This window comes from Pipistrellus kuhlii, unplaced genomic scaffold (assembly GCF_014108245.1).
Source record: "Pipistrellus kuhlii isolate mPipKuh1 unplaced genomic scaffold, mPipKuh1.p scaffold_m20_p_2, whole genome shotgun sequence".
NCBI classification, from domain to species: Eukaryota; Metazoa; Chordata; class Mammalia; order Chiroptera; family Vespertilionidae; genus Pipistrellus; species Pipistrellus kuhlii.
In genome coordinates, this window is record NW_023425515.1 from 58,735,150 (window position 1) to 58,748,429 (window position 13,280).

The 13,280-nt window shown below is 36.7% G+C and overlaps 1 protein-coding gene across 2 annotated transcripts in view; it reads right to left on the reverse strand.

Moving 5' to 3' along the window:
- Nucleotides 1–13,280, reverse strand: part of GRAMD1C (GRAM domain containing 1C) — a 73,733-nt gene that overhangs the window by 10,818 nt on the left and 49,635 nt on the right. For both annotated transcript variants that reach the window (XM_036445326.2, XM_045583980.1), the window contains 4 exons: nucleotides 9,435–9,572; nucleotides 4,316–4,434; nucleotides 2,497–2,639; nucleotides 1,644–1,747 (listed from right to left, as the gene is read on the reverse strand). In XM_036445326.2, the coding sequence (XP_036301219.1) occupies nucleotides 1,644–1,747; nucleotides 2,497–2,639; nucleotides 4,316–4,434; nucleotides 9,435–9,572 (504 nt within the window). The remainder of the gene's footprint in view (nucleotides 1–1,643; nucleotides 1,748–2,496; nucleotides 2,640–4,315; nucleotides 4,435–9,434; nucleotides 9,573–13,280) is intronic.

Sequence of the window (13,280 nt, forward strand, 5' to 3'; positions counted from 1 at the left end):
AGTAAGCTTCTCAACTGTAAGATACAGTGGATATGGTGCTTGTTTTGTGTTCTGTTTGTTTTTTTAAGCCTTAGAAACTTTCTTTAACAATTACCTGGGTTCTTACAGCCTACATTCAAACCTTACTCTTAATGAGAGTACAAAAATAAGGCTTCATTATTCTAGGAAGAATGAACCATATTAATAAATGATGGGATCATCAAAGCAAATTTGCCATGTGCTATATTACCGTATTTTTCGGACCATAAGATGCTCCGGACCATAAGATGCACCAGTTTTTAGAGAAGGGAAATGAAGAAAAAAAGATTCTGAAACAAATAGTGTCCTAAAATATTTTATGTGCATTAAAACCCAACATCACAGTCATAAACACATGTAATCAATCCTGTAAAGTAAACAGCAGCATTTAGAACCATTTTAGAGCCGGGCAAGCACACAGAGACCACACAGAGCCGGGCAAGTAAAAAAACTTTTTTTTTTTAAGTATATGTGTAGGCTATATTTGGACCATAAGACGTAGGGACTTTTTCCCCCCACTTCTGGGGGGAAAAAAGTGCGTCTTATGGTCCGAAAAATACAGTAAATATTAATGTAACGATTTCAATTATAGAAACAACAGGCTACCCACTAATATTGGATCATTAGAAAGATTTCCAAGATAGATAATGATACCTGATGGTCAACTTCAAAGGAAGGAGTAGCAAATTATAGTTCTAATTTACAATAAGGGTTTACAAAAAAGGAAGCCCTAACAAAGAAAATCTGCAGACAACATAAAAAAAAAAAAGTCATTTTTGTCAATTGCTTCAACCTTTACCTTTACAAGATTTTTTCATTAGAAGTTCATTATCCAGTGGGCAAACTAATTTTTGATTCTCATTTTCTTCGCTCCTGATTAGGAGTTTAATAATGAAAAAAACAGAAAGAGAAAAGCAAGGAAATAAAATAATCTATAATCTAGAGGATAATAGACAAATTAACTGCTTTGCTTTAACTAAAATTAATTTTGCTCATGTAGCTATACATTTTTCTCGCATTTTAAGGAATTTTAAGGAATATTCAAACAGAATTACTGTATTACTTCCCCTTGTCTAGTATCCACCTCCACAAAATTCACGCATGTACATTACTCCATTGTGTAGTACACCTGCACAAACCCAGGAAAGCTGAGTTGATAAGGCAGATGTGGGTTGAGGACTGCCCGTACATTAACAAGCACAGGAGCACATGTATGATCCAGTATGTAAGCCCTCACTGCTTCCTTGGCTTCCTGCAGAGTCAGGCAAGTGTGACATCTCCTAACTGTGATCTTGGGCTAATCATTTAACCTCTTCCTCTGTGTTTCAATACTTCTTGTTTGGTAAAATGGGGAAAAAAAATAATATCTCGTAGGTTATAATGAGTTGATATTTATAAAGCACATAGAGCAATATCTGGCTTACAGTAAAAATTATATTAGTGTTTGTTAGATCAATGAAAATTAAAAGTGTGAAATTCCAAGTGGGGTAGTCATAACCACACTTCAGTGGAAGTCATTCCAACATCATCTACCAGTTTCTGCTATGAATCCAAATTAATAATTAGTCCATTTTGTTAATAAATGTTATCTTTACAAAAATAGATAAATCAAGAAATTTACAAACCAAGCTGTTTGAAATAGTCTTCCAATGAACTCCAGGAATTCTTCTCAATTACAGATTTGATAATGGCCCATGGCTGTTTTCTGTATTTCAAGTCTGTGGAAACTCTAACAGGATGAGAATAATATTTATTTAAATGACAGAATTTAATTATATTAACATTGCAATTAAATATAATATTGTATTCAATGGGGAACTGAAAGGATTTAAAGTCATAAATATTATAAAAGAAAAGATGTTTACTGATAATGACTTCTCTCAAAAATTACTATGTATGATTAATATCGTCATCAAATTTTCCTTCTAAGTACCTGGCATACTATTTATTTCCTTTCTCCCATGCTGAAGTTCCTTCACTTAAATAGCAGAAAAGGCTCAAAATAGAGTCTAAGTTTTCTAAACACCTTGTATAAAAAATCTCCAGTGCTCATAAATTAGTTGAAAATAACTACATTGGCTAAGAGTAAGCCAAGCATCTGATGGCCCATCACTAATTTTAATGCACCGACATTTCTTCTTTTCCATTGCGACCGTGTGCTCCTTAAGGGCCCTGGCCATTAAACGGGGTATAGTGCTTAGTTCTGGCTACTGAATTGTGAGCACAGTTCTTTCTGTAGCAGCTGAAATGACACATACTCTTGGATCGTGTAGCTGCAGAATGTCTAACCCTTCGTGGGCTTGGACATGGGGGGAGGAGCCCCATCTCTCTGCTGACCAATGGTGGATGTGTCATTTGGAAGAAAAATAGAGCTCTGTTATGTAAAGCTACCACTAAGATCTTAGGACCACTATTATGTTACCAGAGCGTAATCTAACCTGTCTCTCCTGACTAAAACGTTCATCTGTAGTCGCTCACCTCAACCGGCATTTCTGCTCTGAAGATGGGAAGATGTGGTATCTGTTCACGGTATAGAAGTAGTCATGGTAGGGGACATCATGCGTCACCACTTCTGCATCTACCAAATAAAATTGTGTTTCCCGACTTTCTTTATACAGAGTCTGCCAAAAAACAACAAAAAATATTTTTGCATGTGCATGTTTAATATATCAGATTCCTTGTCCATTCCAAACATATATATTAGAATTCTTTTTCAGACATTACAAAAGACATGCCAGGCCTATGTACCAAGCCAGAAGAGCTTTCACGTTGGCTGTGCTGTCTATGAAATGAGAAGGGACCTGCCTCTCCGCCATTTCATAGTGTAATAATTTTTCTTCCTTTTAGACATGAGGAGGAGAAAGCAACCATATAATCTCTTATGTATATTATTAGTTTATAAAGAATTTTAAATGTCCCTGTTAGGAAACAATTCAAAAAGCGCTTGAACAAATTAAGGACCCCACTCCCAAATTTATCAAAGTATCATAAAACCACTCTTCATCAAAAAAACAGGCCACCAAAGAAAAAACTGCTTTTCCTAAACAGGTTGAAGGGGTTGTTGGCCAAACATTTCTTACTGTAATCATACATATTCTCTAAGGTTATCAAAGAATCTCATACCAAAATACCAAACTTTTCTTAATTATCTGAAATTCTTTTGAAAAAAAAATTTAAGACATTTTTAACACTGATGAACAAAACTACAATAGCATAATTAGTTCAGATGTTAACAGATATTTTCAAACTATTTGCACAGCAGATGCACTATACTTCAACACAAATTGGCCAAACACAAGCACTGCTATAAAACAGTGCCATGCCAACACAAAGCAGGGTATTAAATATCTTATCATCTCTTCCCCATATGTCACAGCAGCCATAGAGTTATTTGACCCTAACCCTTGGCATGACTCTGCAAATCAAATTCCAATAGCGTTCTTTTTATTTTATTATTATTATTTTAATCCTCACCTGAGGACATGCTGAGAAAGAGAGAAAGAGATAGAGATTGATCAGTTGCCTCCTATATGTACCCCATGGGAATAGAACCAGTGCATAGGACAACACTCAATCAACTGAGCCACCCCGGCCCTGCCAATACAACTCTTTTTAAAACCTACTTTTTTTTTTAAAGGTTCAAACATACACAAGAGTAGAAATGAAGCATAATGAACCCTCATAAGCTCATCAACCAGCTTCAACAACATTAACTCTACCTAGTCTTGTTTCATCTATACCGCAGCCCCACAATCCCTCTCACACACACTCACCATCTTCTGCCTGGCTAGTTACTTTTAAAGGATATCCCAGACATCAGTAGAATATCATCCATCCTATCTAATAAAAGGGTAATATGCAAATTGTCCCCTTGACTAGGAATTCAACTGGAGTTTGACCAAAGGGTAGGGCTGGCCAAACCCCACCCGTGCATGAATTCGTGCACTGGGCCTCTAGTAAACACATAAATATGTATATCTCTTTATACATTTTTCAGTATGTCTCTTTAAAAGATAAATATTCTTTTCTTGAAAATACAGCTATAACAGCATTACAGACAAAAAAAAAAAGTTAACAATTTCTTAAATCTCATGAGTACCTTTTTTTACAGTTGGTTTGTTTGAATTAGGATTGGGTTGAAATGTCTCTTAAGTCTCTTTTAACCGATAACAACTTTTGCTCACTTTTCTTCTTGCCATTTATTTGTTGACATTGTTTTATGAACTCGTGACTGGGAAAGGCATTTTCTCTCTTCCCACATGTGTGACTCTTCTGGAGAACTGATGAGGGGACATACCTGCTTTTCTGTGGCAGTGGTGCTCTTCCCAGTGAGCGGGTTATTAAGAATTATGGTGTAGGTCATGGTTCTCAGTTGATTGCCTCCAGGTTCCACAGTCCAAGGGGTAGATACTACTTCTAATCACAACAAGCATAAAATGAGTTAGTTCTAGAAATCTGAAGAGTATGACTTGAACGAAAGAGGTAGTTTTTGAGTTATTTAAATTTTATTTTTGACCAATCCAAAAGTAAAAGTAATTGTTAGGCACTCTTCTTAAATGTGATATATAAGATCTATTTACTTCTATCAGGTATGGGAACCTTTTTTCTGCCAAGGGCCATTTGATATTTATAACATCATTTGGAGGCTAAACAAAATTGTTAACTTAAAAAAATAAGCCTGCTACAGATAATAATTTAATAAAAAATAAATAAATTAAATTAAATAAAACCCTAAAAAAATAAAAATAAAAATAAGCCTGCTATATTTGGTCAAACATTTAATTAGCTCGCCCCTAATGCTGGGGCAGGGCCAGACCATATGATTTCACAGGCCTTATACGGCCCATGGGCCAGAGGTTCCTCTGTAAGTATTGTCTATCAATATGTTTTTTACTTTTCTTTCTAAGATAAAAGGAAAATCTGGTTCATCTGTAGGCTTCTTTTTAAAGTCTCCAGTTACTGCCCTTGCCAATGTAGCTTATGGTTAAGTGTCATCCATGCACCGAGAAGTCGCTGATTCCATTCACGGTCAGGGCACATGCTCAGGTTTGTGGGCTTGATCCCCAGAAGGAGGTGTGAAGGGGGTGTGTTTCTCTTTCTCATCAATGTTTCTCTCTCTCTCTCTCCCGCCCTCTCTCTTCTCTCTCTCTGTCTCTCGCTCTCTCTCAAATCAATGAGAACATTTAAAAATAAATAACTCCCCCAGAATCTACAAAGAGAAGTGATAGCACCAGCCTTATCAAACAGAGACCAAAAAACACTCAGTATTCCCATCATTTAAGACAAAGCCTTGTGTCATTATGCAAGAATGTGGCCTGAATCCCAACTTGTGGAGAAATCATGTCAATGAGAGGTCAAATAACATCAATGGCTTAGCTGCTGAAATCTTTAAATAAGGAGGGGGTGGTGGAATACAAATAATTTTGTAGCCTATATAGCACACGATACAGGATAACCTCTCTGTATTTATAGCAAGACCTTCTTCAAAATTCTCTTTTATTTGCTTAATAACAACACAGTGAGTAAAAACACAATTTGGACAGAAATATATCTGTAGACTATAGCACTATATAGCAAAGGTCATCTTACAAGCCAAAGACTAGGAAAGTAGAGGTAACAGCGTCATCAACTCTATTCAAAGATATGACTAAATCATCTAATGCTTTAGCACAAATGGACTTGGGCAATTCATACGTCTGGCTGCTATTTATCAGCATCCTAAAATATAGGAGCCTTTATTAACCCATTACCTATCATCAAAGGAATGAAGCCAGGCATTACGATCTACCCACTTTTACTCAATTTCTTTCATACAGCCAGGCCTAGGGACTTAATGAGGGACGCTGAAGCTGCCTTTTGAGTATATGAAAAAATCTTACAACCCAATTAAAAAGCAACATCACAAATCATGGAATATATCACCCAGAATTTTCTATACAAATGATTTATTTACGTGAAAGCTATAAAATTCTAAAATGCTTTTCAAAGGTTACTTTGGTCGTATGCCAACCTGTTTCAGAAAAATTATACAAATAATCCATTGTGAATCATCAATAGAATTGAAAGATATTGTTGAATTCTGCTATTAAAAGTATTCAACAAAGCAGCCATCAACAAGGACAACAAAAAGTGTCTTCTGCTTGTATTTCCACCAGTGTTACCAACAAAGCCTACTGAATCTCATGTGCCATGACATCATCTAACTAACAACATCTTGGAAACGTCAAGTTCCCCAATACCTGAGTAAAGCTCATCAAGGTATAACAAAATCGGGCATGAAATTTTAAGAAAAATGGCAAAAGCGTATAAAAAAGGCAAGAGAGCCATTTTAATTTATTGAGTTGAAATAATGAAAATCAGGAATTTCAGAACAAATACTTTAAGAATCCTTTGATGTAATCAGGTTTAAAATTGGTGAATCTTCACAACTATTAAGATGGCTATTATCACACACACAAAAAAGAAAATAACATTTTGGTGAGGATGTAGAGAAACTGCAATCTTTATGCATTGCTGGTGGGAATGTAAAATGATGTCGCCACTATGGAAAACAGTCAAAAAATTAAACATAGAATTACTTTATGATTAAGAAACTCCACTTTTAGGTATGTAGCCAAAAGAATTGAAAGCACGGGCTCAAACAGATATCTGCACATCAGTGTCCACAGCAGCATTATCCACAATAACCAAAAAGTGGAAACAGTCCTAGCCAGTGTGGTCACCAACGGGTCACTGTTTGATTCCCAGTCAATGGCACTTACTTGGGTTGTGGTTCGCTCCCCTCCCTTAGTCCAGGACGCATTCAGGAGGCAACTAGTCAATGTGTCTCTCACATCTCTCTCCTCTCTCACCTCTCTCTCTCTCTTTCTCTGTCTCTTTCCCCCCTTCTCTTTCTCTCCCCTCCATCTCTCTCCCTTGCATTCTCTCTAAAAAGCAATGGAAAAAATATCCTCAAGAGAGGATTAACACACACACAAAAAAAATGGAAATAGCTCAGAACTCCATCAACATATGAATGGATAAACTAAATGTGGTATATACATACAATGGAATATTATTCAGTCTTTAAAAGGAATTAAATTATGACACATGATAAAACGTGGATAAACCTTAAATACATTATGGTAAGTGAAATAAGCCAGTTACAAAGAGACAAATATAGTATGATTCCATTTAAAGGCAGTACTAGCATAGTCAAATTAAAAGAGAAAGTGGAATGGTGATCATCAGGAGTTGGGAGGAGGGGGTAATGGATAATTATTGTTTAATGGATACAGAGTTTCAGTTTGGGAAAATGAAAAAGTTCTGGAGTGGGTGGTGGTGATGGCTGGACAACAATATGAATGTATTTAATACCACTAAATTGTATACTTTAAAATGGTATCTTATCTTCATACATTTATCACAATAAAAACATTGGTGAATCTAAGTGATAGGTGTGTGTATTTTATTAGACTATTCATGAAACTTTTCTGAAGATTAACATTTTGTCAAAGTTAAAAAGTTGAATAAAAGGACAAAACTAAGCTTTGAAATACATACCTGTTTCCCCAAAAATAAGACAGTGTCTTATATTAATTTTTTCTCCCAAAGTTGCGCTAGGTCTTATTTTCAGGGGATGTCTTATCTTTCCATGCGCTAGGTCTTATTTTCGGAGGATGTCTTATTTTCGGGGAAACACAGTAGTCATATAACTATAAACAAAGGCTTAAAAGAATACTGATTTAAAAGCTCCCTAATTAGCCGAAACCGGTTTGGCTCAGTCGTAGAGCGTCGGTCTGCGGACTGAAGGGTCCGGGGTTCGATTCCGGTCAGGGGCATGTACGTTGGTTGCGGGCACATCCCCGGTGGGGGGTGTGCAGGAGGCGGCTGGTCGATGTTTCTCTCTCATCAACGTTTCTGGTTCTCTATCTCTCTCCCTTCCTCTCTGTAAAAAAATCAATAAAATATATATTTAAAAAAATAAATTAAATAAATAAAAAATAAAAAAATAAAAACTCCCTAATTTAAAAAATTATAATTAGATCCAGTTGTAGCAATGTTAGTGCTGATTAGATTAAATCTACAAATTGACTATGAAAATATTTTCATTATATTAATATTTTAAAACATATATTTCTATTGATTTTGAAGAGAGGAAGGGAGACTGAGAGGGAGAGAGAGAAACATCAATTGGTTGCCTCCCATATGCCCCCCAGACAGAGGTCAAACCCACAAGTTGGACAGGTGCCCTGACCGGGATTCAAACAGGCAGGCCCTTTGGTGCACAGGACAGTGTTCCAACCAACTGAGCCACACCAGCCAGGGCCACAATACTTTTTAAAAGAAGCCTTTGAAATCCATTATCAAGAAATATAACTGATTACCAGGTACCAAATTCAGAAAACATAATTGTGTGCAATCATATACACATTCTCTCTTTTGGAGAAAACCTTCCGAGTAATTCCAGGTCTAAATAACAATGTGCCTATAACTGTTTAGATTTAGAACTAGCCAGAAGCTTTTGCTTCCCAAAGCCGCTTACAACACCAGATAGCACATATATTCATCCACACCGAAGCCAGAAGTGATGCTGGACACTAAACACAGTTGTGATTCAAAAAACAAACCTCTTTTAAGAATAATATGCTAGCTCCTCATGGACCTTTTCAGCCATGAAACAGCAGTGCAGTATCAACAGGCTTTATCTTAAAAAATTAAGAGAAATAATGCATCCAACTCTTCTGACATGTCAAGTTCAACAGGCAAACACGAATAGCAAGAAAATACAAAATAGATTCAGAAGATATAATAAAAGACTTTTTAAACTATGAAATTATATAATCACAAGACTCTAATAAACTATTATTTAGAAAGTGCTTTGCTACTCTACTATGAATAATAAACAATTACATTTTTGTGCCTAGAACTGATGAATATTTGGGTTTTGAGTTCTGGGGCATTCTAAATAATGTTGCTATGAATAATAGTACATGTCATTCAGAGTACACATGTATCCATTTGTGAAGGATACATGCCCAGTAGTAGAATTGCTAAGTCAGAGAGAATGTTTAGGATCAGCTCTAGTAGATTCTGCTAAACCATATTGCAAAGTGATTGTACCAATTTACACACTACTAGCATCCAGCTGTTCCACAACCACACCTTTAAAATAGGTTCAACCCAACAGAATTGCTACATTAATAAATAAATAGAGCTTCAGTTTTTAAAGGCTTGAATGGATTTGACTAACTGGACAACTATTGTTTATATGTGAATTTAACCGAAATACTTAAACACTAGTTTACATATCACCAAAGTACAGTCAGAACCTGTCTGATTTTCCCCCTGACAATGTAAATCGATTTATATAGGCTCAACTTTCTAGAGAGAATAAAATCTTCCTAAATTTTTCAGATAAGAACACAAAAACCAACCTATTATATTTCTAGAATTGGCAAATCTCTGCATAAATCGTGAACTGGTGAAGAGCAATTCAAACATTTTATCAGCACCGATGTGAAAAACACGGTCGATATAAAGTCTTCCTTGAAGCTCTTTCTCAGGAATATTTTCTGTGGGGAGAAAAAAAACAGAACCATAAGAGAAGAAACCAAGGAAAGGTAATTTTAAGGTTTGGTTTTGTTTGCTTGTTTTTGGTACAAAATAGTTTTTAAATGTGATTACAGTGATCAGCACATTCAGGGCACTATAAAAACTCTAAATTGGTGTATATACGTATGAATGATGTATAACTACACATAAGAGTATATAGTTAATTAAACTATAATGATCAATATTTCAGTTGTCAATACCTAAAAGATAGAAAAATATTTAACTTTCAATGATATCAAACTCCCATAATGCATCATTCAAAAGAATATTTCAAAGGTTTCAAGGGCAAAACTAGATGCATGGCACAGCATATACCACCACACTTAGCAGGACGCATTTCTGAGTGCTCACGCAGTCAGTGCACATAAAGTATGGATGGCTCTAGTACCTGCTGCACCCACTCATTTACTAGCCTGAATACATCTCAAAGCTGACTCCAAGTCAGGTAACGTTGTATTCACACCTTATTCTTAATGCCACACATTAAAAGAAGAAATCCTTCTGAAAAGTGTGCTTCAAAGTTAAATAATGTCCAACAAAATATTACACATTTTCTGGGAACCTGATAATAATAATGAGGTTGAAAACTACTGACCACAAATGAAGAAGCAGTCTCTGTTCACCTCTCCTCACAGTCCTAGGGAACATTGTATAGAATAGCCCAAGCTTCTGTGGCACTTACTATATGCCATACATTGTGCTAAGCACCTTACAAATATTCACTCATCCTCACAGCAATCCTGGGAGATAAGTGGAATCATCATTGTTTCCATTGCACAGATGAGCAAACTGAGGCACAGAGTGATCACCAAAACTCCACAGTTAGGGAGAGACTGAATTGGAACTGGAATTCACTACAGCTCCAAAACAGGCAAACTTAACCTCTATTTTATATTTCCAGGAGTTTAACTTAGAATAATCAGAAAGAAAAGACAGCTAGGAATAGGAGCTTGGTAAAGTAAGGGAAATAGAGTCAAGCAATCCAATATGTAATTTTAATGATTTCAGGACTGGGGTTATTTATTATTTCAAGGATTATGCAATACAAAATGGAAACTGTGCCCCAAACTCCCCATATTTCAGAAATCAAGCTCTAAGAATTGTCTGTGTAGAGCATCCACCAATATTACACCTCAGGAAGCAGTCTGAAAAAGTAAAAGACCGGTCTAAAAATCAGAAAACCTTTTCCAGCTCTGTCTTCATCTCAACTATTGCTTTTTCTCCATCACTACTAAGTCATTTGTGTCTCTACTTTGCTATAGATGCACAGGACTTATATCAAGTACATATCCAGTAAACATTGACTTATTCTTGTAGGTACAAGCTCTTCACTGCAATTTCAAATAATGGCTCCTTCGGCATAGAAATGAATCACTGAAACTAGGCAATTTGCTAAGATTTTGTGAGTCAGCTTCCCAATTAGGCTTGATAAATAGCCTTTCTGACATAGAAGTAATATATGTTCATTGTAAAAATAATTCAGATATTCACAAAGAATACAAATAAGTACAGGTGATTCTCTTGATCCAGCTCATTTCTTCACAGAACTTATCCCAACTTGTAATTATATTTTTGGTGGCTTATTGCCTTGCCTATTGTCTCTCTCCTGCATTGAACTCTAAGTTCCACGTGAGTAGGAACCATGTTGACTTTAAACACCAATGTATACTATGTGCTTGATACATAATGAGTATAAAATACTTTTGATTGAACAAATTTAGAATTTGTGGTATCACTAAAGGAAATTAACAATAATACCTCTGATATGTGAATTTGTTTAGTGGCTATTGAAATCACTAAAAATATCTTAGGGTCTATTTTTATTTATAGAACTCTGAATTTGCAACCATACTTTTAAGCATTTTAATTCTGAGTAATTGTATATGTACAATTAACTAAACTAGGCTTTAATGCCCCCACAGCCAATAATGTCCTTTTCTGAACTAAGAGCCGATCCAAAAATCCAAAACACCATGTTGCATTTACTTGTTGTATCTCATTAATCTCCTACAATCTATGACAGTCCCTCCTCCTGCTTTCCTTTTTTTTTTTTTTTTTAATGGCCTTAACACATTTGAAGAGCACTGTGAGATGCTTTATAGCATGTCACTCACTCAGGGCTCATAAGGGTTCTTCATGATTGGACCAGGGCTGTGGACTTGGGGGAAGAACACCACAAAGATGGAGTGCCCTCCACATCAAACTGGAGAGAGGGGTAGACATGTCAATATGATCTGTGATGATGCTAACCTTGACCGCTTTGTTTAAGGTGTTGTCTGGTAGGTTTCTCCATTGCCCAGTATCCACATCCCCCCTCTAGTGTGTTAGGGATGAGTCATTGGGAGGAGAGAACTACCCTCCGCCTCCTGGAAGGGGGAGTATCTGCATACATTATCTGGAACTTTATGAGGAAGATTTGTGTTTCCTCCTCTGTGGTGTGTATTTATTCAATCATTTATATCAGTATGGACTTACTTTATTCTCTAGTCCATGAGAATTATTTATTTTGTTGCTCAAACTTTTTTATTTGGCCATCAGGAGCTCTTTCAGGTGGACTCCTGTGTCCTTGGCCACGCCTCCCTTTTATTGTAGGTGCTTTATTTTCTGGCACTACAAGCACGCTAGGCTCATTGTGTATTTTCCCCATCCCAGGCCTTGAAGCAGTCTTTTTTCTGAAGAGCCCTGGAGCTATAATTTTTCAAAAGTAAAGTTTTTGTTCACATTTAAGAAGGAAACAAATCCCACTCATATAGGCATTTCAATATAATATTTTCCTATTTCATGTAAGCTCCCTTATGAGATAAACTGCTCTGTATCGTAAATAATAAAAACAGAATTTGTTGGTATCACTAAAGGAAAGTAACAGTAATACCGCTGGTATGTAAATGTGTTTGAAGAAGGACGAGAAATGAACTATTTCCACCTGGGACTAATTATGTATGACACGCATGGTATTTAGAGCCTCCTATCCAAGGAACATCGCTTTTCGCATAGCTGTGACCTCCTGAGCCAGCAGCTGGTCCTGAGCCAGCAGCTGGGATTTACATGGGGAAAGGAACATGCTCAGTGTCGCAGCAGGTCACCGTTTCTTTTTTTTTTTTCCTTTTTTTTTTATAATATATTTTATTGATTTTTTACAGAGAGGAGGAGAGAGGGATAGAGAGCTAGAAACGTTGATGAGAGAGAAACATCGACCAGCTGCCTCCTGCACACCCCCTACCAGGAATATGCCAGCAACCAAGGTACATGCCCCTGACCGGAATCGAACCCGGGACCTTTCAGTCCGCAGACCGACGCTCTACCACTGAGCCAAACCGGTTTCCGCAGCAGGTCACCATTTCCAGTGAAGAAGAGGTATTACTCCAGCAGACCAGTTTGAAAGTGGCCGGTGGAAATGGTGGGGAAATTGAGAGATCAGAAAAGGAGACGGACATGGATAAAACTGAAGGAGCATGAAAGATGGACTAGGTAGGCATGCAAGAAAAGCAGATGAGTCGGAGCTTCACTGAGGGACTGAGGACACAGTGTGTTATATCTTCTTCCATTTTCTAAAGACTGGTGACCTGCAGTCTTCTTGACCTAGTTTGAGGGCTTTCTTTACACCTGAAAAGCCACGTTTAACTTGATAGTGTTGTTCAAAAACCTGAGTCGGGTAATAGTGTCAGGGT